Below are 15,340 nucleotides of genomic sequence, written 5' to 3'. Positions count from 1 at the left end.
CCCAGCGAGAGAGACGTTGTGAAAAAGGCTAGCAAGCATACACCTGCTTCTCACGGGTGAGGAGTCACTATTCTGTGTACAACACTGACAACTGTCGCCAATGGACACGCAGCTGTTCTGAAGGACTTGCAGACTTCACCGGGACTTCAGTGGACATACGGAGAACGTCGATGTCCTCACAGGGAATGAAACATAGTAAGAATGACGAGTCTTCATGGCGTCATAAGGCCTCCAAGTGGTTCGAAAAGCTGAGAACAGCCGCACTACAGCGCTATCACGGCTACCAGATTAAAAGTAGAGTCTGAGAGAGACCACACGCACTTGTATCTAAAACGGCAGGAACTCCGTAGACTCTTTCCAACAGCCACAGGTTGGAGTCCGCCAGGATTTGTTCACAAGTCAGGTGCAAATGGGAAAAGAAGGCCGATTACCTCCAAGGCGGACGGGGTGACCTCTAAGAATGCAGCATTTCGCCCGACCGTCTTGTATTCAGTACCACAGAAAAGTCAGACAAAGGACGGTCTTCTTTGACCGGAGGTCTTCTCCTTGGCTGCTGAAGCTCGTGAAGAGGTGAACGTTGCAGTTTGGAGGACGACAGACCGCCTTCGTTGTGGCTGGGGCAACTGAGCTCCCTCTAAAGTCGTGTTGTGAACTCTCGTGTGTACCAGCTCCTTATTCACCATGTGGTCGTAGCTAAAGGCGATGGAAGCGATGAATGGATGTGCACGAAAAACGAAAAAATTAGATAATCCAGGCTGCAGTGTCGCTTTCAATCAGAAGCGTCGCATGTCTTGTGCTACGTTCGCTGGGAAAAGCCGTGCCCTAGGGCAAACACTTCGGCACCCAACACACAAAACCCACGCCCTTCCTTGCCCCAGAAGCCATTCCACTTTGAAAAAGCGTTGTAGGAAAACCACTAGGTGAGCAAGCGTCAGTTATCGCCCGTACGTATTTTTTGCCTGGCCGGATATCCGCAGAAAACGTGGAACAGCCTCTATTCCCTTGTACATCCGCGGCTGCCAGTGCAAGGCGCCATGCGGAGAGCAAGCACGTTGACACGAAAAACTGGAATTTTTTACCATCGATACAGCATAGAAGAATTACTCCCACACTAAAGTGAGTGCTCGATTAGCAAAACTAGTAAAGTGGAAACGAAGGCTGCCCCACGTTTTGAAAATACTACGCGCCGTCTTGGGAAGTTGTCTAGGAACATGAGCGGCCCAGCTGGTGTGCCGTCCAGTCCGGTTCTGCCGCCCAGTGCTATTGTCCAACGCAGTTGCTGTTTTATTTATATCGGTGTCTACTGCTGATTTGATTGTCTCACTTGCCGAGTTGCGACAATCTAAGTTGGTCATAGGGGCATATAAAGCAACCCAATCGGGTCATTTGTCCTCGGCTCAGGAACAACTGCAGGCAGGTGTGCTTGGCAATCCGCTTCTTTGCTTCCTCAAGATCCCATGGACCCCAGAAGCATTATGTGTTCACGTGCACAACGGCAGGGATCTCTGAGATGTTGAAGAGATATGTTGAGGAGGAAATCACCGGAATAGTTCGTAATATTGTCCCCCTCAACAAGGCAGTGACCGGTTTTGCCCAGTCCCGTTTGCACGCTCTGGAACGGGGGGCAGCTCTCGGAGTCTTTGTCTATAATGTAGGACTGATTTTGACAACCGGACATGAAGGCTATGCAGGAATTGTCAAACGGAACTGGCAGTGTCTGCGGTAGCATTTCGGGTGGCCGATTCATCAGGATCCCGCGAATTTCTTCGACTTCACTCATCCCTTATTACCTTCGAGTCCCTTTAGCGTCGTCACTCTTCCGTCCTTACCGATATGTGTTGAAGAAACCTGAAGCCCTCCTCTTCTCCCGCGAGTGACTTGACTTGTTGCGTTTAGCACAGAAGCGGAAACCGAAAATGCGTGGCCTATGCCCATAGGACCCCGCCGTCCACGGTTCCTGGGGTAAGATCCCTGACTCGCCGCGGGAGGCATGATACGCTCCCCGATGTGGTTGCACCACTCAAAAGAAATCGATGCTGTGTTTTGCTGTTACTGCTGTTCGCCTCTCATAGGTAGTTACGAGGTCGATTGATCAAACGCCACGGACGGAGGCAAATATACAGTCGTCTTTCCTCTATTTCAGCGAACTGGATGCAGTTGCGTCGATAGTTCGTCTCCGTGGAACTGTGGAAGGTCACCATAGATGAATTGTACCGGTTCACCTTTTATCGGACTTGCACTGTCGAAACTATGCTACCGACCGTGCGGATTCATGAGCGGGCCCGTTTCACAGTTGCATGTCGCCACCTGGTGCGAGAGCACCACTGTATGCGGGATGCCACGAGAGTGCATTAAACAGTTTCAGACGAACCACGTTAAGTACAAAAGTTAGGGCCCAACGCAGCTGTGAAGCCTTTTAACCTGCAATGAGCACAAGTCTTTCTCCAGCAGCCAGCCCATGGTGCGTGGCCCTATAGTCAGACCAGTGCTCCGCAAGCACTGTGTTGTTTCCTCGACAAAGCAAAGCGCAACCACCACAGGACGTTGATCAGCGTTCGTCAGCCTCCGTTGCACAGGTACAGACGGAGCTTTGGAGAAAACTGGAAGACTGCAATGGGGCAATAAACGACAATGAAATCGGCTGGCCCGTTTCCCTCGAAGAGAATATAATGTAGTCGGACTCCGCTTTCCAGTGCCACGCAAAATATAATCCCGACAGACGAAGGAAGTGCTCTCTCGTTATTGTCCTGTCAACTCCACAGCATACCAGAATCTGCCTTGCTGTTTTGAAGACGCTGACACAGTTCCTGCTCACTGTCCGGAAACAAATGCCGGCAATATAGCTGCACTCTACCGCGCTGCGTTTCGTCGTTCTTTTTTTCGTCGCGGTGCTTCGTATGTGAAGCCTCTTAACGCAACCTCCCATACCGAAGAGTGGACCATCATGCAAATCGGAGGGCGAACCTCTACCGTCCTTGAGCCGCCTCATCAGCAACATGTCTAAGTGGTTGAGGTTCGTCTTCCCTGAACAGAGGGCACAAAAGAAGGCTGTACCTGTATAGGTGCCCCACGACGCTTCCTCAGTTGTCACCGCTTCCCCTCTGCTCACACGTTCGGGAAGTCCGTGTCACCCCCCTGCACGAACGCCGCTATGAAGTGTTTTATGATTTGAGACGACCGAGACTCAAGATCCCTTCTTTGCAGTTAACCCGACATATTTATGCCGAGCCAAGCAAACCACCACAGAAATTCTTCAATATTGTCGTGCGAACTAGCCTGAATACATGTGTATCATTAAGCTATTCTAGCATTTTACCACAAGTTTGGACGACATCTGTTAGTAGTACAAACATAGGAAGACTTGCCGGGTGACTGGGCAACTCAATGCGATCATGAAAGCGACTGTAGGTCGCGGAGTATGCTGTTCCGCGCGGGCAGTCATGGACCATATCTGACCAGCATCGAGTTAGTGGACTCGGCGGTAAAATCTGGGCGAGTGTGCTTGGTCCCCCTATACAATTGCTTGTCGGTAGGGTATCAAAACTTTTATCCCATTAATGACACACTCCCTCTCCTTCCACTGTGTCTTTCCACCTCACGCGAAGCTGAACCGTTCCGGAAGAAAGTAAACGTCGTGTGAAAACTTAGAACGATCTTCAGGATATGCCGTGATTGGCGAATGCTTTGACAAAAAACTTGGTTTTTTCTTTTCTCTTTATGTTTGGTTGCTTTCCATCAAGAAGTTATCATGTACTTACCTGTCGCCCAAATCGATATTTTGGGGTGTGTTTAATCCGGAATTTTCACCGGCAGAGCCGCCGAAGCCATGTGGTTGTTGGCTGCCATATTCACAGTGCATTTGGAAGATCACACAGTTTCTTAATACAACCACCTTAGCTACATGTTGCAATCACTCATTCTGCACAAGCGGTTCCTGATAAGCATAGTCCGGTACAAAAAGATGCAAGACTGTCTACAGGGGCGAGCTGCCATAATATAGGGGCCCGGTGCCAGTTTCGAGCCGCAGCCGTTTACCAACAAGTGACAGCAACAGTTGCCTGGTGGGTGACTTACTCTAGTAGAGGTGGTAATGGGATAGGGCTTCGGCCTACTGGAACCCCGCTATAGCAGGCGTTTCACCCTCTGACGTATCATGCGCTAACTTATGAGTGTGCTCATGTAGCATAATCCCCTGCTGACTGAATGGTTCCCCACATGAAAACTGACACGCATCACAGGTGCTTAGCACGTCGAAACAGTAACGGTACCTGAAGTCGCTCAGCGTTAGGGAATCATACTGCAATGACGACGGCAGCTCTGGAGGAAGCGAAGCTGGCACGTACGGTACACCGCGATACTGGAGAGAATAATCGGTCTGCGCCTCTCCCATGAGCTCGTCTGCCGTTTTCCCCACTCCATCCGGTCTCCCCTGACCCTTTTGCCGTCGGTTTCGCCAATAGGAGGCGGCCAATATGACGCCGAGCGCGGCAGCTACGGCACCAACAAGCTTCCAGGTGCTTGCCTTCCGAGAAGGCACACCTGGGGGAGCCGACGAATGCCCCCGCGATTCCTCGCCTGTACGGTCCGTCACTGGGAATGCGACATTTTCTGATATTAAATTGCGGAGGTCCTGTTCTGTTGTCTGAGATCCATCTTCTCCATCAGGCGTCCTGCCTGCCTCGTCGAATGCCCTCCCGATAGCTGCCCGAATCTCTTTTGCGCCCTCGGCTTCTTCGAGGCTGCTCCCCGAGCTCGTGACCTCTCCATTTGGCCAACGCGTTTCCAGCCCATGCTCAACGGGTATCGGTTGAGAATTTTGATCCACAGACGTTTCCACCCCACGAGCGACGCCCGCTACGCAAGAAGCACTAATTACAACGGAGATTAATATAGTACTGAGACTACGCGAGCTAGGTAGCCACATACTGATACCGGAAGAGCACTGAGTCCTCCGCATCATCTTGTAGTATGTTTACTACACAAGCTGCAGCACGCAACAAATACTTGAGCAACAAATACGCATTCGTCTCTCTGCTCGGCCCTCTCTGAAAGAGCACGGTAACGGAATCCAAAAAGCGGCGCGGCAACACGCTCCTGTTGTTAATAAGGTAGGGAGATGAGAAGCAAATGAGGGGTCGCCTCCGCGGGACGTGGTGGCTTTTCATATAGACACGCTTGCGCGTTGGTGATTAGCTTGTACGCACTTGTGACGTGTGCGACGCTCGATAGCCCCAACGCGTCGCGAGAAACAGCGCGTCTCTATCTCCCCCTCAAGGGTCCTCGTGAGGCGCGACCCCTCTTGTTGGAGATCCAGTTGCACACAGTGGCGGCAACTTCAGTTTACTTCTATATTACGGCGGATCCATGCAAGAAGAAAGACGAAATCGAAGGCACATCAAGAATGGCTGTAAGAGTAGCACCGGCGACCGATTACCGGAGAGAGATAAGCACATGCTCACGTGTGACACGAGCTGCTCGATGCAAAAACTTGTTGTACACCCAGAGAACTGGCTTGTAGCTAGAGGTTCGAGCTGGATGCCCCACGTTGGCGTCCCTGCCGTACGCCGTGACAAGATTAACGCACCACCAATGTGCCAGAGGTCGATGTCAACCGGCGACATAGTAAAAACTGTAGCTCCACTAATGATCACGGACATCGCATAGAAGACACACAGGGCGCTAGAAGCGACACATCAGTATCAAGCAACCAGTGAGCCAGCGGCTCGTTCCCCCTGCCAAACGTAGCTGTGCGCTGACATGCGAACCGAGCGGCATATGCTATTACGAAGCTCACGCCTACATTACCAGACGAACACGGTTGCGTAGTTAGGTTGTCGAGCATATGTGAAAGCACACACAACCTGTGCATGCGGTTCCGCGTGAGAAACGGGACAGTCTCATCCTAAGACTGGATCGAACCGGCGACGACAACGCGTAAGTTGCACGTAGCGCTACAGTGGTAATCCTGACAAGCACGAGACGCACTGGAAAAGCAGGTTCGCTCAGAAGAAAATCTGACCCTGTAGATGACGCCAAAGAAATGCAGTTTTTGCCCGGCACCGCCAGCTTAAGACCGAATGCCTCTAGTGGCATCACCCACATGCACTGTACGACACAGTATACTGAAGCGCTGTTCGTGTGCTTCAGTCACAGCACCAGTTCCATGTCTGCATCGGCTCGGGCGTTGCGCACAAGCCAACTGAAAAATGTAGGTGACACATGTGACTCGAGTAGCCAGGAACTTCCAATTTTTGAAGAACAAGAACCCAGAATGTTGACACAGTGTGTGATGTAAGACTGGTTCGTCGTGTGGCGTGAGGAATTTATTTCGCTGTGGTTTGACGACCGAAGTGAGGCAGGAAGCGTGGCGGGGGTTGAATGACACCCTAGCTCAGAAGGTCATCGCCTTCTTACAGTGTTCAGCAGGTGGACGTTTGGACTTTCCAGTCATGGAACAGCACCGCGATGCAGAAAGGCAGACGGCAAGCAAATCCAGAGAGAGTACTTCGATATTTACTGAACATTTGATGATGATCAGATGCCTCTACATTTCTAGCAGCGTAAAAGTGGTTACTGTGGCGACTCGGCCAGCCGCACGCGATCTTCGAGTGAGAGAACCCGCTAACTGCTCATAAAATTTGCAGTAAGAAAGGCGCCACAGTTCTGGGCCACGGAACGGGGCTGCGCTTGTCACGTGTGATTTGCGTTGCCTGGCATCATCGACCGGGCGCTATGACATGCTACTGCCCAGATTCCGCGAGAGGCGTCTTGCATCACGATCACCGAAGCTGCCGTTTCACCCTGAGCTGGCCACGAAGCATGGATTCATAAAACTCATGCCCAAGCATTGTTGCAATCATCCAAAACATTTTGGTTTAGAGGGCTTCATTCGAAAAAGACACACGCAAGACGAGCACATGCACCCCAGGTGTATTGCTGGTAACACTTCGTCACGGAAATTCTCTTCTTCTGGCTTCAGTGGCAGTGCTCTGTCTAGCACTCCTCGAAATCCATGTTAAAAAAGTCTCTGTCGTCCTCAGCTGATCTATCATCTAGGAATGCATAGGGACCCTCTCTATTGTCCAACTCCCCACGCAAAGGATATGCCGGGAAGAGGGTTTTGTGCATTGCTGCAACGTTATGCATACCATTAAGCAAACGCCGGATGTAGTCTGCAGTAGAGTGTTGCGGCAACGTTCCCGTCTCAAGCAATGGCCAGAAAACCTGAAAATATGCGGGCAAAAGAACTCTGGTGTGCTTCCCACTTAGAAGTACATCGCGGTGCTGCCGTACAGCCCGAACACGTCTGCGTCGATCCTGTGGAAAAAACGCGAACATGGCGGGAATGCATACGTCAGTCAGGTTGCCAAAGATTACTAGGAGGCATCGAGCTGCCAGTTCTCGCGATTGCTGGCGAAGAACACGATACGATGGAGGGGAAACTTCTCCGTCCGCGCTGGCTGTTGTCCACGGGCCGTCCTCGTTTCGTTCCTCCTGACGGAAACGTCGCCACACATAAATAATTTGAGCGTGGCGCCTTTATTGCAAAGTATTCAAGTCTACTCTGGCCTGAAATCGATTCGACACTACTGTGCTTGACCTGATGCTTCGTACAGCACAACCCTGCCAGCGAACGAGCGCCACTGACCATGGGGCATATCGTATTCCCGAGTCGTGCAAGACATATATCGTACTTGAAATACATACCGTTTTCTCGAAGTTGCACCACGCCATCCACAATTCACTCTACTTGGTGAGTGAGGACGTGTAGCCTTCGCCATTTTCCGACTCACTCTACTGGGGGACCACAAAACACCGCGGCCAACGAAATTTCCTTACCTGCCTAGCAAGCCGGATTGAGCCTTCCTCGCCCTGTTCATCGTTCTGGTGTTTTCTTTGATTGCACCCTGCGATGCCTGCACTCTCGGTTGATTCTCGCTGGAATCTGACTGTAACGGGTTCAGAGAACGATGCGTGGCTAATATGCTTGCCTTTCTCATCGACACGAAAGCCGTGTTGGCCGGGCGGCCCGCTCTCGGTCGTTGAGGGCTCTATTTTCCTCCGTGAAATGCTCCTTTCTGATCCTCTGCGAGCTGCGAAATCTTCAAACTTCGACAACTGTAGCTGTCGGCCCCCATACGGGATAGAATGAACGTTCACGGGGGATCCTCCTTGACGCTGTGACCGCCGCGGATGGGCCGGAGCTGTACTTCGCGCGTGGGTCTCGCTTCCAAACTGGAACACAACAGTGCCACAACGAACATATGAGTGGTACTGGCATCTCTTGTGGCACAGGCGAATCAAATTGTCCCCTGGATCCATTCGACCTCGTCTTGTTGGAACAGGGCCTCGGCCTCAGTCATATTAAACACGAGGAACTGCTCCTGCTCCAACGGCTACTGCGTTCCCTCGCTTTTCCTCTAAAGGTAGCAAGCGCCGAAGGGGAACATAGTTCAGGGTCATTTGTGTATGCCTCATGGATGCCGTTGTCAGAGCAATGGCTTCACGGCAAGGAAAATCAAGGTGAACGAAGTACGACACCGTTGCACTCTCACATCGTCTAACGCTTTGGCCACGTCAACAAGCAGTACAGAGCATGTGAATATTCGGCGACGACTTTGCCACTTACAGGTACGCTGTCTGTCCGTTGGACGGCTTCATCTGGCCTTGCGGGCACGCCTCCGGGAGCAGAAGCCGGGCTCTCACGACCGGGTGCTGTCTTTCGACCGGCTCCTCCGTACGAAGACTCCAATCGAAGTGTCCGCCGACAGCGAATTGCACGATCGAAAGCAGCCTCCAGGCCATCGTAACAAATGGGGACGTAGCGCCTATTCGACTCCACGTTCACAATCCACGCCCGATGTGAAAGAGAAAAGCTGATCTGTTTCTCGGTTCCCAGTATCAACTGCGCGCGCTCAAGGATCTGTACGCACACAGAAACTCATGGATCTCTACATAGGTGACGAAGTGAGCCGCATCGTTTGACATTTTCACACACATGCCCACACATAAAGATGTAACAGGCTCAGAAAGAGTGCCTGTCCCATCGAACCGGACTACACATTCGGCGAGGGTAACGGTCACCTGGGGAAGGCTCTACGGGGCCTGCTCTCCAAGTTTCAAAGCCTCCGACGCATTCTGATGTACCGGTACAAAGTTAGTACTCGGAACGCGAGAAGTGAAGGCCTCTGCAAAGTAAGGAAACGCCACAACTGGACTCCACACACCAACGCACAACTCACGTGACGTGTCGAGTGCCTCACACGCATTTCCTGTCGTTGATGTCAAATTACCTCAGCGTCGGGGAGGTTTGCTTCATTTTCCGCAGCGTTTGTAGCATGCCCGTTTGACGGCACTTGGGGGCTGCCACTCCCATCAGGCTCACTCCCTAGAGTGCCTGCGCTCTTTTGTGGGGGGGGCACCCGTCCAAGGGAGGTCCCCGATGGAGTGTTCGAAGCCTGCCTCCGCGGTAGGTCTGCCGTTGGAGAGGGGCTTTCTGTTTTCACGGTAGAAAGTCCATGAGCTCTCCGACCACTAGACACGAAAGTGTCTTGGCACTCCTCTGGCTTTTGCCGTTCCCGCGCCAGCTGATGTCCCAAGTCTGTAGCGGACGCGTCGACTGCTACGGAGCCGCGGAAGTTGCGGCATGCATGGAACGCCTTCAGCATCGAACCTCCATATTGGACAGGATCAAAAACCCGAACTCGCTCGTTCGGACGCACATGATCATGCTGGTTTGCCTCTGGGCTCTCACGCGGACTGTAGACGGCAAACCACCTGCAGCAAACACGCAACAACGTCAGTGAATCAGGAAGTCAACGTGGTGCCACGAACTTCAGCATCGCACAAAGTATATCATCCAAACGGGAGTCAACACAGTTGTTTTCCCTCTGACACGTGTACTGCTAAATGCACGCCATCGCAAACATCCTTGCACATCTTCATCACGCCGGTTTTCTAGAGTAAATCACTCGCTGTGTGTCTCAACAAGGCGGAGCTCATGACTACAGTCTTGCCTGGTCGGTCGTGCATGCAACATGGGCAACCGCGACGGGACCCAGACCTTACCGTTTCGACGAGAAGTCAAAGTGCACGCCTGCAGGCAGAGCGCTCAGCAGCTTGGCCAACGCCTCTGCAGAATCTGTCGCTAGTGCCTGCTGCATGGCTTCATCGTCCATGAATGCCCTCGCGGTGGACGCAGAACCCTCTCCACTCTCGGAAAACAGGCAGGAGCTCGTTGCTGCTCTAAGAGTACTATTATCTTCACTCCCTGTCGTGCTGGCTGTGGTCGAATCGCCCATGTAGATGCTTCCTTCGCCACTTGAGGACGTGGTTGCCTGCAAATGGGAGACAGTCCCAGACACCGCTTCAATTTCCTTTTCGCCTAGTGAGTTCCGAGCCGCATCCTGTACTGGATTGTTTTCCTGAGGGAGCCCTTCCGAGGGAAACGACATAGCTGCTCTCCCCTCTTCTCCCCTCTTCCCTCGAATTCCGGAAAGGCTGTGACTGCTCTGTGGCCTCGGTGGCGTTTTCGATGGAGCGCGTTCCCCGCCCGAAGTCCATGCCACCGAAGAGGCAGAAAAGCTTACACGTGGCCGGTCCTCGCCGCCCTGCAGACGTGTTCGTTCATTTGCCGCGTCAGCTGTCCGTTCCGCCTCCACGTCGATTTGGCTCGGGGCGAAGGAAGCGAGGGACAGCATCGTAGGCGCTGAGAGCCCTTGCTCTTTGTGCTTGGGACAACTAGTCGAAGGAGACTCGATGTGGTGGAAGGCCGTCTCCGCCCCTTGTTTCGCGACCTCTTGAGCTGCTACATCGCTGCTAGTTCTCTGGAAGGTACAAAACCAAACGGAAACTTCACACAGTGCTGCCACCGCACTTCTGCTTCCACCCCAGAAGACTCTAAGGATAATCCAGTTTAACTTCGCTCTCGGGTCTACGTGACCTGCCTGTCTCACGATGGTTTCGACATCTACCAGGATACGGGAGGCATTCTGTACACGTGCAGCACTGCGCGGTGTCCTCTAGCCATTATAACCCGCTCTAGGATTCACGAAAGACGATGGACAGAAGCAAATGTAGCAAGCCGAGTTGGCCGAGAGGCGGATACCGCTAGCAGGATGGAGCGAAAAGAAGGCAGCAGGCCGATGGTTTGCAACACTCAAGCGGAAGTTGGCTAGGGAGTCATGCTTAGCCGATCTGGGCTTTTGTTTGTACTGTGACCTTCCATCCTGCTCTGCGGTTCTTACCGAGCGGGAGGTGCTATCACCGTAAGGCAAACTCACGGGCTTCCTTCGGTTTCCGTAACGCGACCCGCTTGGACTCGAACTGTCTGGGAATCCACCTCCTGAGCTACTACTTCCCTCTCCTGTAGTTGTGGTCCAGCGGATCGCCTTCCACGTACACCTTACCGGCGTTTTTTGCAGTTGAGCACCTTCTGACAGATGATCCCCGTCCGAATCACCTTCGTCCGAATCCTCCAACTGTCCGCTTTTCATTTTTCCTTGCGCGACGGCTGCTTGCGTGCACGTGCGAGGAACAGTGACAGACGGCTGTTGAGCGGAGTCTGCGTGCTCCAGCGACACACCAGATGAGCCGGGGCAGCCAGGTTCCCAAGGCGACCGTGGCCGCAGGGGACCAACCCCCCGAATTCCAGCTGCTGCATCATTTTCGAGACCGCGCCGCGTGCTTACAGCAAGTTCGTACGCTCGATCGAAGCCGTACTTATAGACAGGGAAGTAGACCTTCTTCAGTCCTGCTCTCTTTGCCACCCAACGCCTGAAAAAGCGATCAAAGCACACGCCTTCGACTTTTGGTTTCAGTCGAGCAAGCCGTATCAACTCCTCATTTTTAGCATCCTTCCCCTGTGCCTCGTTTGCTCTTGGGGGTACAGCTGTCCGTCGCCGCGCTTGCGCATCGTTTTCATTGTGTGAAGGCGGTGCACCTTCACATTTCCGGTAACTCGTAGATGCGTCCATGCCTTCTGGAGTCACCGCTTCGCTTGATGACCCGGTAGTTCTGGAAACGTAAGGACGAGGAGCGTATTCCTCAACTCCGCATTCTCGATGTGCTGCTACAGGTGCTTCCTCGATACCCTGCAGAGGTCGTGTAGGCGCCGGAAGCGACCGAAAAGGGGAGTGTCCATTTGGTGTCTGGTCAGAGTTCGGCAATATCTCAATCTCGTGGTCCTCCGCGCCGACTATCTTCTTGACTGACGGATGAAGGGAGTGCCGAAGGCGTTTCGACTGGTCGTCTGCCGCAGTCGAACCGCTGTCGTCCAGGCTTGATCTCCTGTAACGACGCGGCAACATCGTGGTGGCGCAAGGGTCGGAGAACAAGACAAACAAAAAACGCTCTGCCAGTCACTTGTTCAGAAAAGCAAGCTAACTTTTCCTGGAAGTCAAACACCGCCACGCCGGGAAACCGGGACAGGGCGATACTCGCACACCACCACTTCAACACCTCGACAGGATCGCAGAAGACTCTAATGAATGGACACCGAAGCAGCCGCAAAAAGGTTCAAACGATTATCCGAATGTTAGCCTGCTCGTGGAGATTTTATAGAGAAACGCCTTCCACCGCGACCTCTCCCTGACTGAATAAGAAAACAACATGAGACGGTGCAGAAAGAAGCACGCGGGCACATAGTCGCAAAACGCGCCCATGCACTGCTCGCAGGCGTTGACGAGAATTTATGAAGAGATCGCATAGAATGACACGACCGCACGTTCAAATCGACAGTTTGCCCGCGACGAGAGGTCTGTTGTTCAGCCTGTACACAAGAATGCCCAACAACACTCGCCACCACTGTCACACCACTAACCATCCTAAAACACTGGAAACTTATAGAGAAAATCAGGGGGAACAAATTTGTTCAGCTTCTGGTGTGTTACCCCGGACACCCAGGCCCTACGCGGCAAGAGAGACCGACCCCGCTGCGCATTTGAGCACACCCGCGGTAGCGAATGTGTCCCTAATGAAACATCCACATGTTCAATCGCACAAACAGATAACAGTGGATCGCAGGTAAACAAAGTGAGAGACACGCCTCACTTGCGATGCCCAAAGACCTCGAAAAACCATGGATCCGCGCTGTCCGCAGGGACACTTCAAAGCTCCGACCCCCAGTGACACAGAAAACAGGTGCCCAGACGTAAGAACACCGAACAAACTGCTGTATCGGCGTCCAACAGCGAGGAAGAAGTGTTCTAGAATACCTCCTCCGTACGGGAAAATCTTGTGAGTTGGCCCGATGCACACCAAAACGCTTCTTCCCGGTCAGCACACCGGCTGAATCCGTCGCGTCGTAATTTTCCGGTTGCTCTCGTGATTTCACAAGTGTTACCAAGTAGACACCTGGAATATCTGTGGGATGTTTCGGCCAGCGGCAAGGGAAATTCAAGAGCTCAAAATGATGAAGACCGTCACGAATCTTGGCGCCTTACACGTCGGCCGGGGGCCTGCTCACGCGCGAGACCCACCGGGGGGTGACAGCGCCAGTGGGGCGGCATCCGGAGAAAGAGACAAGCACTCTAAACACCTCGTCCTACTATTGGAAACGACATTCGCAAATTTTCGTTTGCTTTTCATTGGGGAATCCGCTTGTTTACACACATGGGGAGCAGGTCTCCGTCCGCAGGCATACCCACCACGAGACTGATAGCGGTTGTCCTATCGACGCTGCTCCCCTTTAGACCCTCCAAGGCAACACGGCTGTGAATCTCGCCGGCGCAGCTGATAGAACCGCCACGAAAACAAGTCTCCAGCAGGATCTGCTTCCTGTCCTTGTCGAAGTTTTGAACAACTTTGAAAAAACCGGCAACCATAGAAACCACAAGAGACAGTGCAAGAACCATTTCCCTGCCTGATTCGCTCCCGTCCCGAGTTCCCTGATAAGACTACAGGTCGGCGCCGGCCGTCTCGCCACACAATTCAAATGCAGGGTCCCTGGGCAGATCAGGAGTCCACGGTTTCAAAGAAACGGCTCTCTGGTTTTCCCCAGGAAAACGCATATTTGTATACTTCTTGCCCAGTTGGCCAACATATTGAGAAACAAAGCAATGTTCCTTCTAAATCGAGGCATTCCGGTGGTATTTGATAACAGGCGGTAGGAGACACAAGATCTGAGCTCCCGCACAGTTGAGTCACTGGTTTTCCACGGTGAAGGCTATCAAGCCGCTAGAGCCAGTGCCCCAGGACTAGCAGTAAAACTGATGCAGAATGCGAATCTGCTTTTTAACTAGAAAGTTCCTACCTTTGCAGCTTCTGTGTTCTGCTCACTAGATTTGCAATGCGCCACCCCTCGGCGCCGCGATACCGGCACTCATCCAAAAAGGCGTAGCGAGTGCAACAACCACCGTCCACCTGCTGTCCACCGTACAGCCCTAAAAGCAACTAATGCTCAAGGTGATAAGTTCGGCCGACGCATCTGGTATCTCTGCTTGTCTGAAGTAAAAGGCAGCACCACTGTCTCCACTGGAAGGCAGTCAATCCAATGCAGGTTTGGTCAAAACCCTAAACGTGCACATAGGATTTGAGGCGTCCCAGGGAGGGCGGCGCTCCGCGACCTAGTGTTGCGCTCGTCTGCCGTCGTGTAGTTTCCTAGGTGATTTCAGAGGCCTCGTACACCGCAAGCGAGGAGCTTATCACGAGGCCAAAAGACTTTGATATTCGGTTCTCCACACCAGGTAGTATGCCTGTAAACGGTAACTTTTGCACTGACTCCCCCTAGCAGAAAGGACGACGCAACCTTGGAAAATTGTAAAACGAGATCAGCGGCTTCTCGCTGGTTATTCGGAAGGCGCCATCACACAGCATGCCTATCCTAGTAATATGTTGAGTTCGAAAACATGTGTCTCGTTGGAGGACGGGCAAACGTGCCGATCTGTGGAACGAACCAGCCTGTCGCGGAACCAATCCAAACAAAAGCTGCGTACCCTTCTGCATTTCATCCCCAGATACACAAAACGACACCGAAATCTTGTTGTTGAGAAAAAATATGCCGGTACTGGCAAGTATAGCTTAAGTGCCCGTGCATTTGCCGTCGAAAAAGGGTGTGAGACGTGGGCAGTCATGGGTGTCACCAGCATATGCGTCGATCCCAAGCAGATGAGCTCCAAAGGCTCGTTGCTCTGGGCCCACCACGCATGCACCATTCGTCTCAGCTGTGACCACTTTTTTTCGTAATAGCCATTTTCTCTGCTCGCACCTCGTTTTTCTCTTTCTATGCAGTGGGCGAATGTCCGCTGTCAAAAGTTGAGTCCAAGAACGGCTGCGCAAACAGACGACAGAGTGTCGGCATGGCACCGAAGAGAATGCTTTGCAGTCTACCAGAGAGACTCGG

The 15,340-nt window shown here is 52.7% G+C and overlaps 2 protein-coding genes across 2 annotated transcripts; both read right to left on the bottom strand.

The window, feature by feature from the left end:
• Nucleotides 1–2,999: 2,999 nt before the first annotated feature.
• NCLIV_060250 (hypothetical protein) lies at nucleotides 3,000–4,390 on the bottom strand (the record flags this gene model as incomplete). The annotated part of the gene is made up of 3 exons (XM_003885579.1): nucleotides 3,000–3,024; nucleotides 3,759–3,839; nucleotides 4,269–4,390. Coding segments are annotated over 3 exons (228 nt in total), but the record flags the coding sequence as incomplete, so codon positions are not given.
• A 2,875-nt stretch (nucleotides 4,391–7,265) lies between these two features.
• Nucleotides 7,266–13,823, bottom strand: NCLIV_060240 (hypothetical protein; the record flags this gene model as incomplete). The annotated part of the gene is made up of 9 exons (XM_003885578.1): nucleotides 7,266–7,317; nucleotides 7,840–7,949; nucleotides 8,630–8,923; nucleotides 9,723–9,777; nucleotides 10,069–10,337; nucleotides 10,590–10,826; nucleotides 11,409–11,775; nucleotides 12,911–12,970; nucleotides 13,612–13,823. The coding sequence occupies 9 exons, from the start codon at nucleotides 13,821–13,823 to the stop codon at nucleotides 7,266–7,268; spliced, it is 1,656 nt and encodes a 551-aa protein (XP_003885627.1).
• Between the last annotated feature and the right edge of the window lie 1,517 nt (nucleotides 13,824–15,340).

Source organism: Neospora caninum, chromosome XI, assembly GCF_000208865.1.
Source record: "Neospora caninum Liverpool complete genome, chromosome XI".
In the NCBI taxonomy this organism is placed as follows: Eukaryota; Apicomplexa; class Conoidasida; order Eucoccidiorida; family Sarcocystidae; genus Neospora; species Neospora caninum.
Note: the sequence above shows the minus strand (reverse complement) of the source record. Positions and strands in the feature narration are given on the sequence as shown.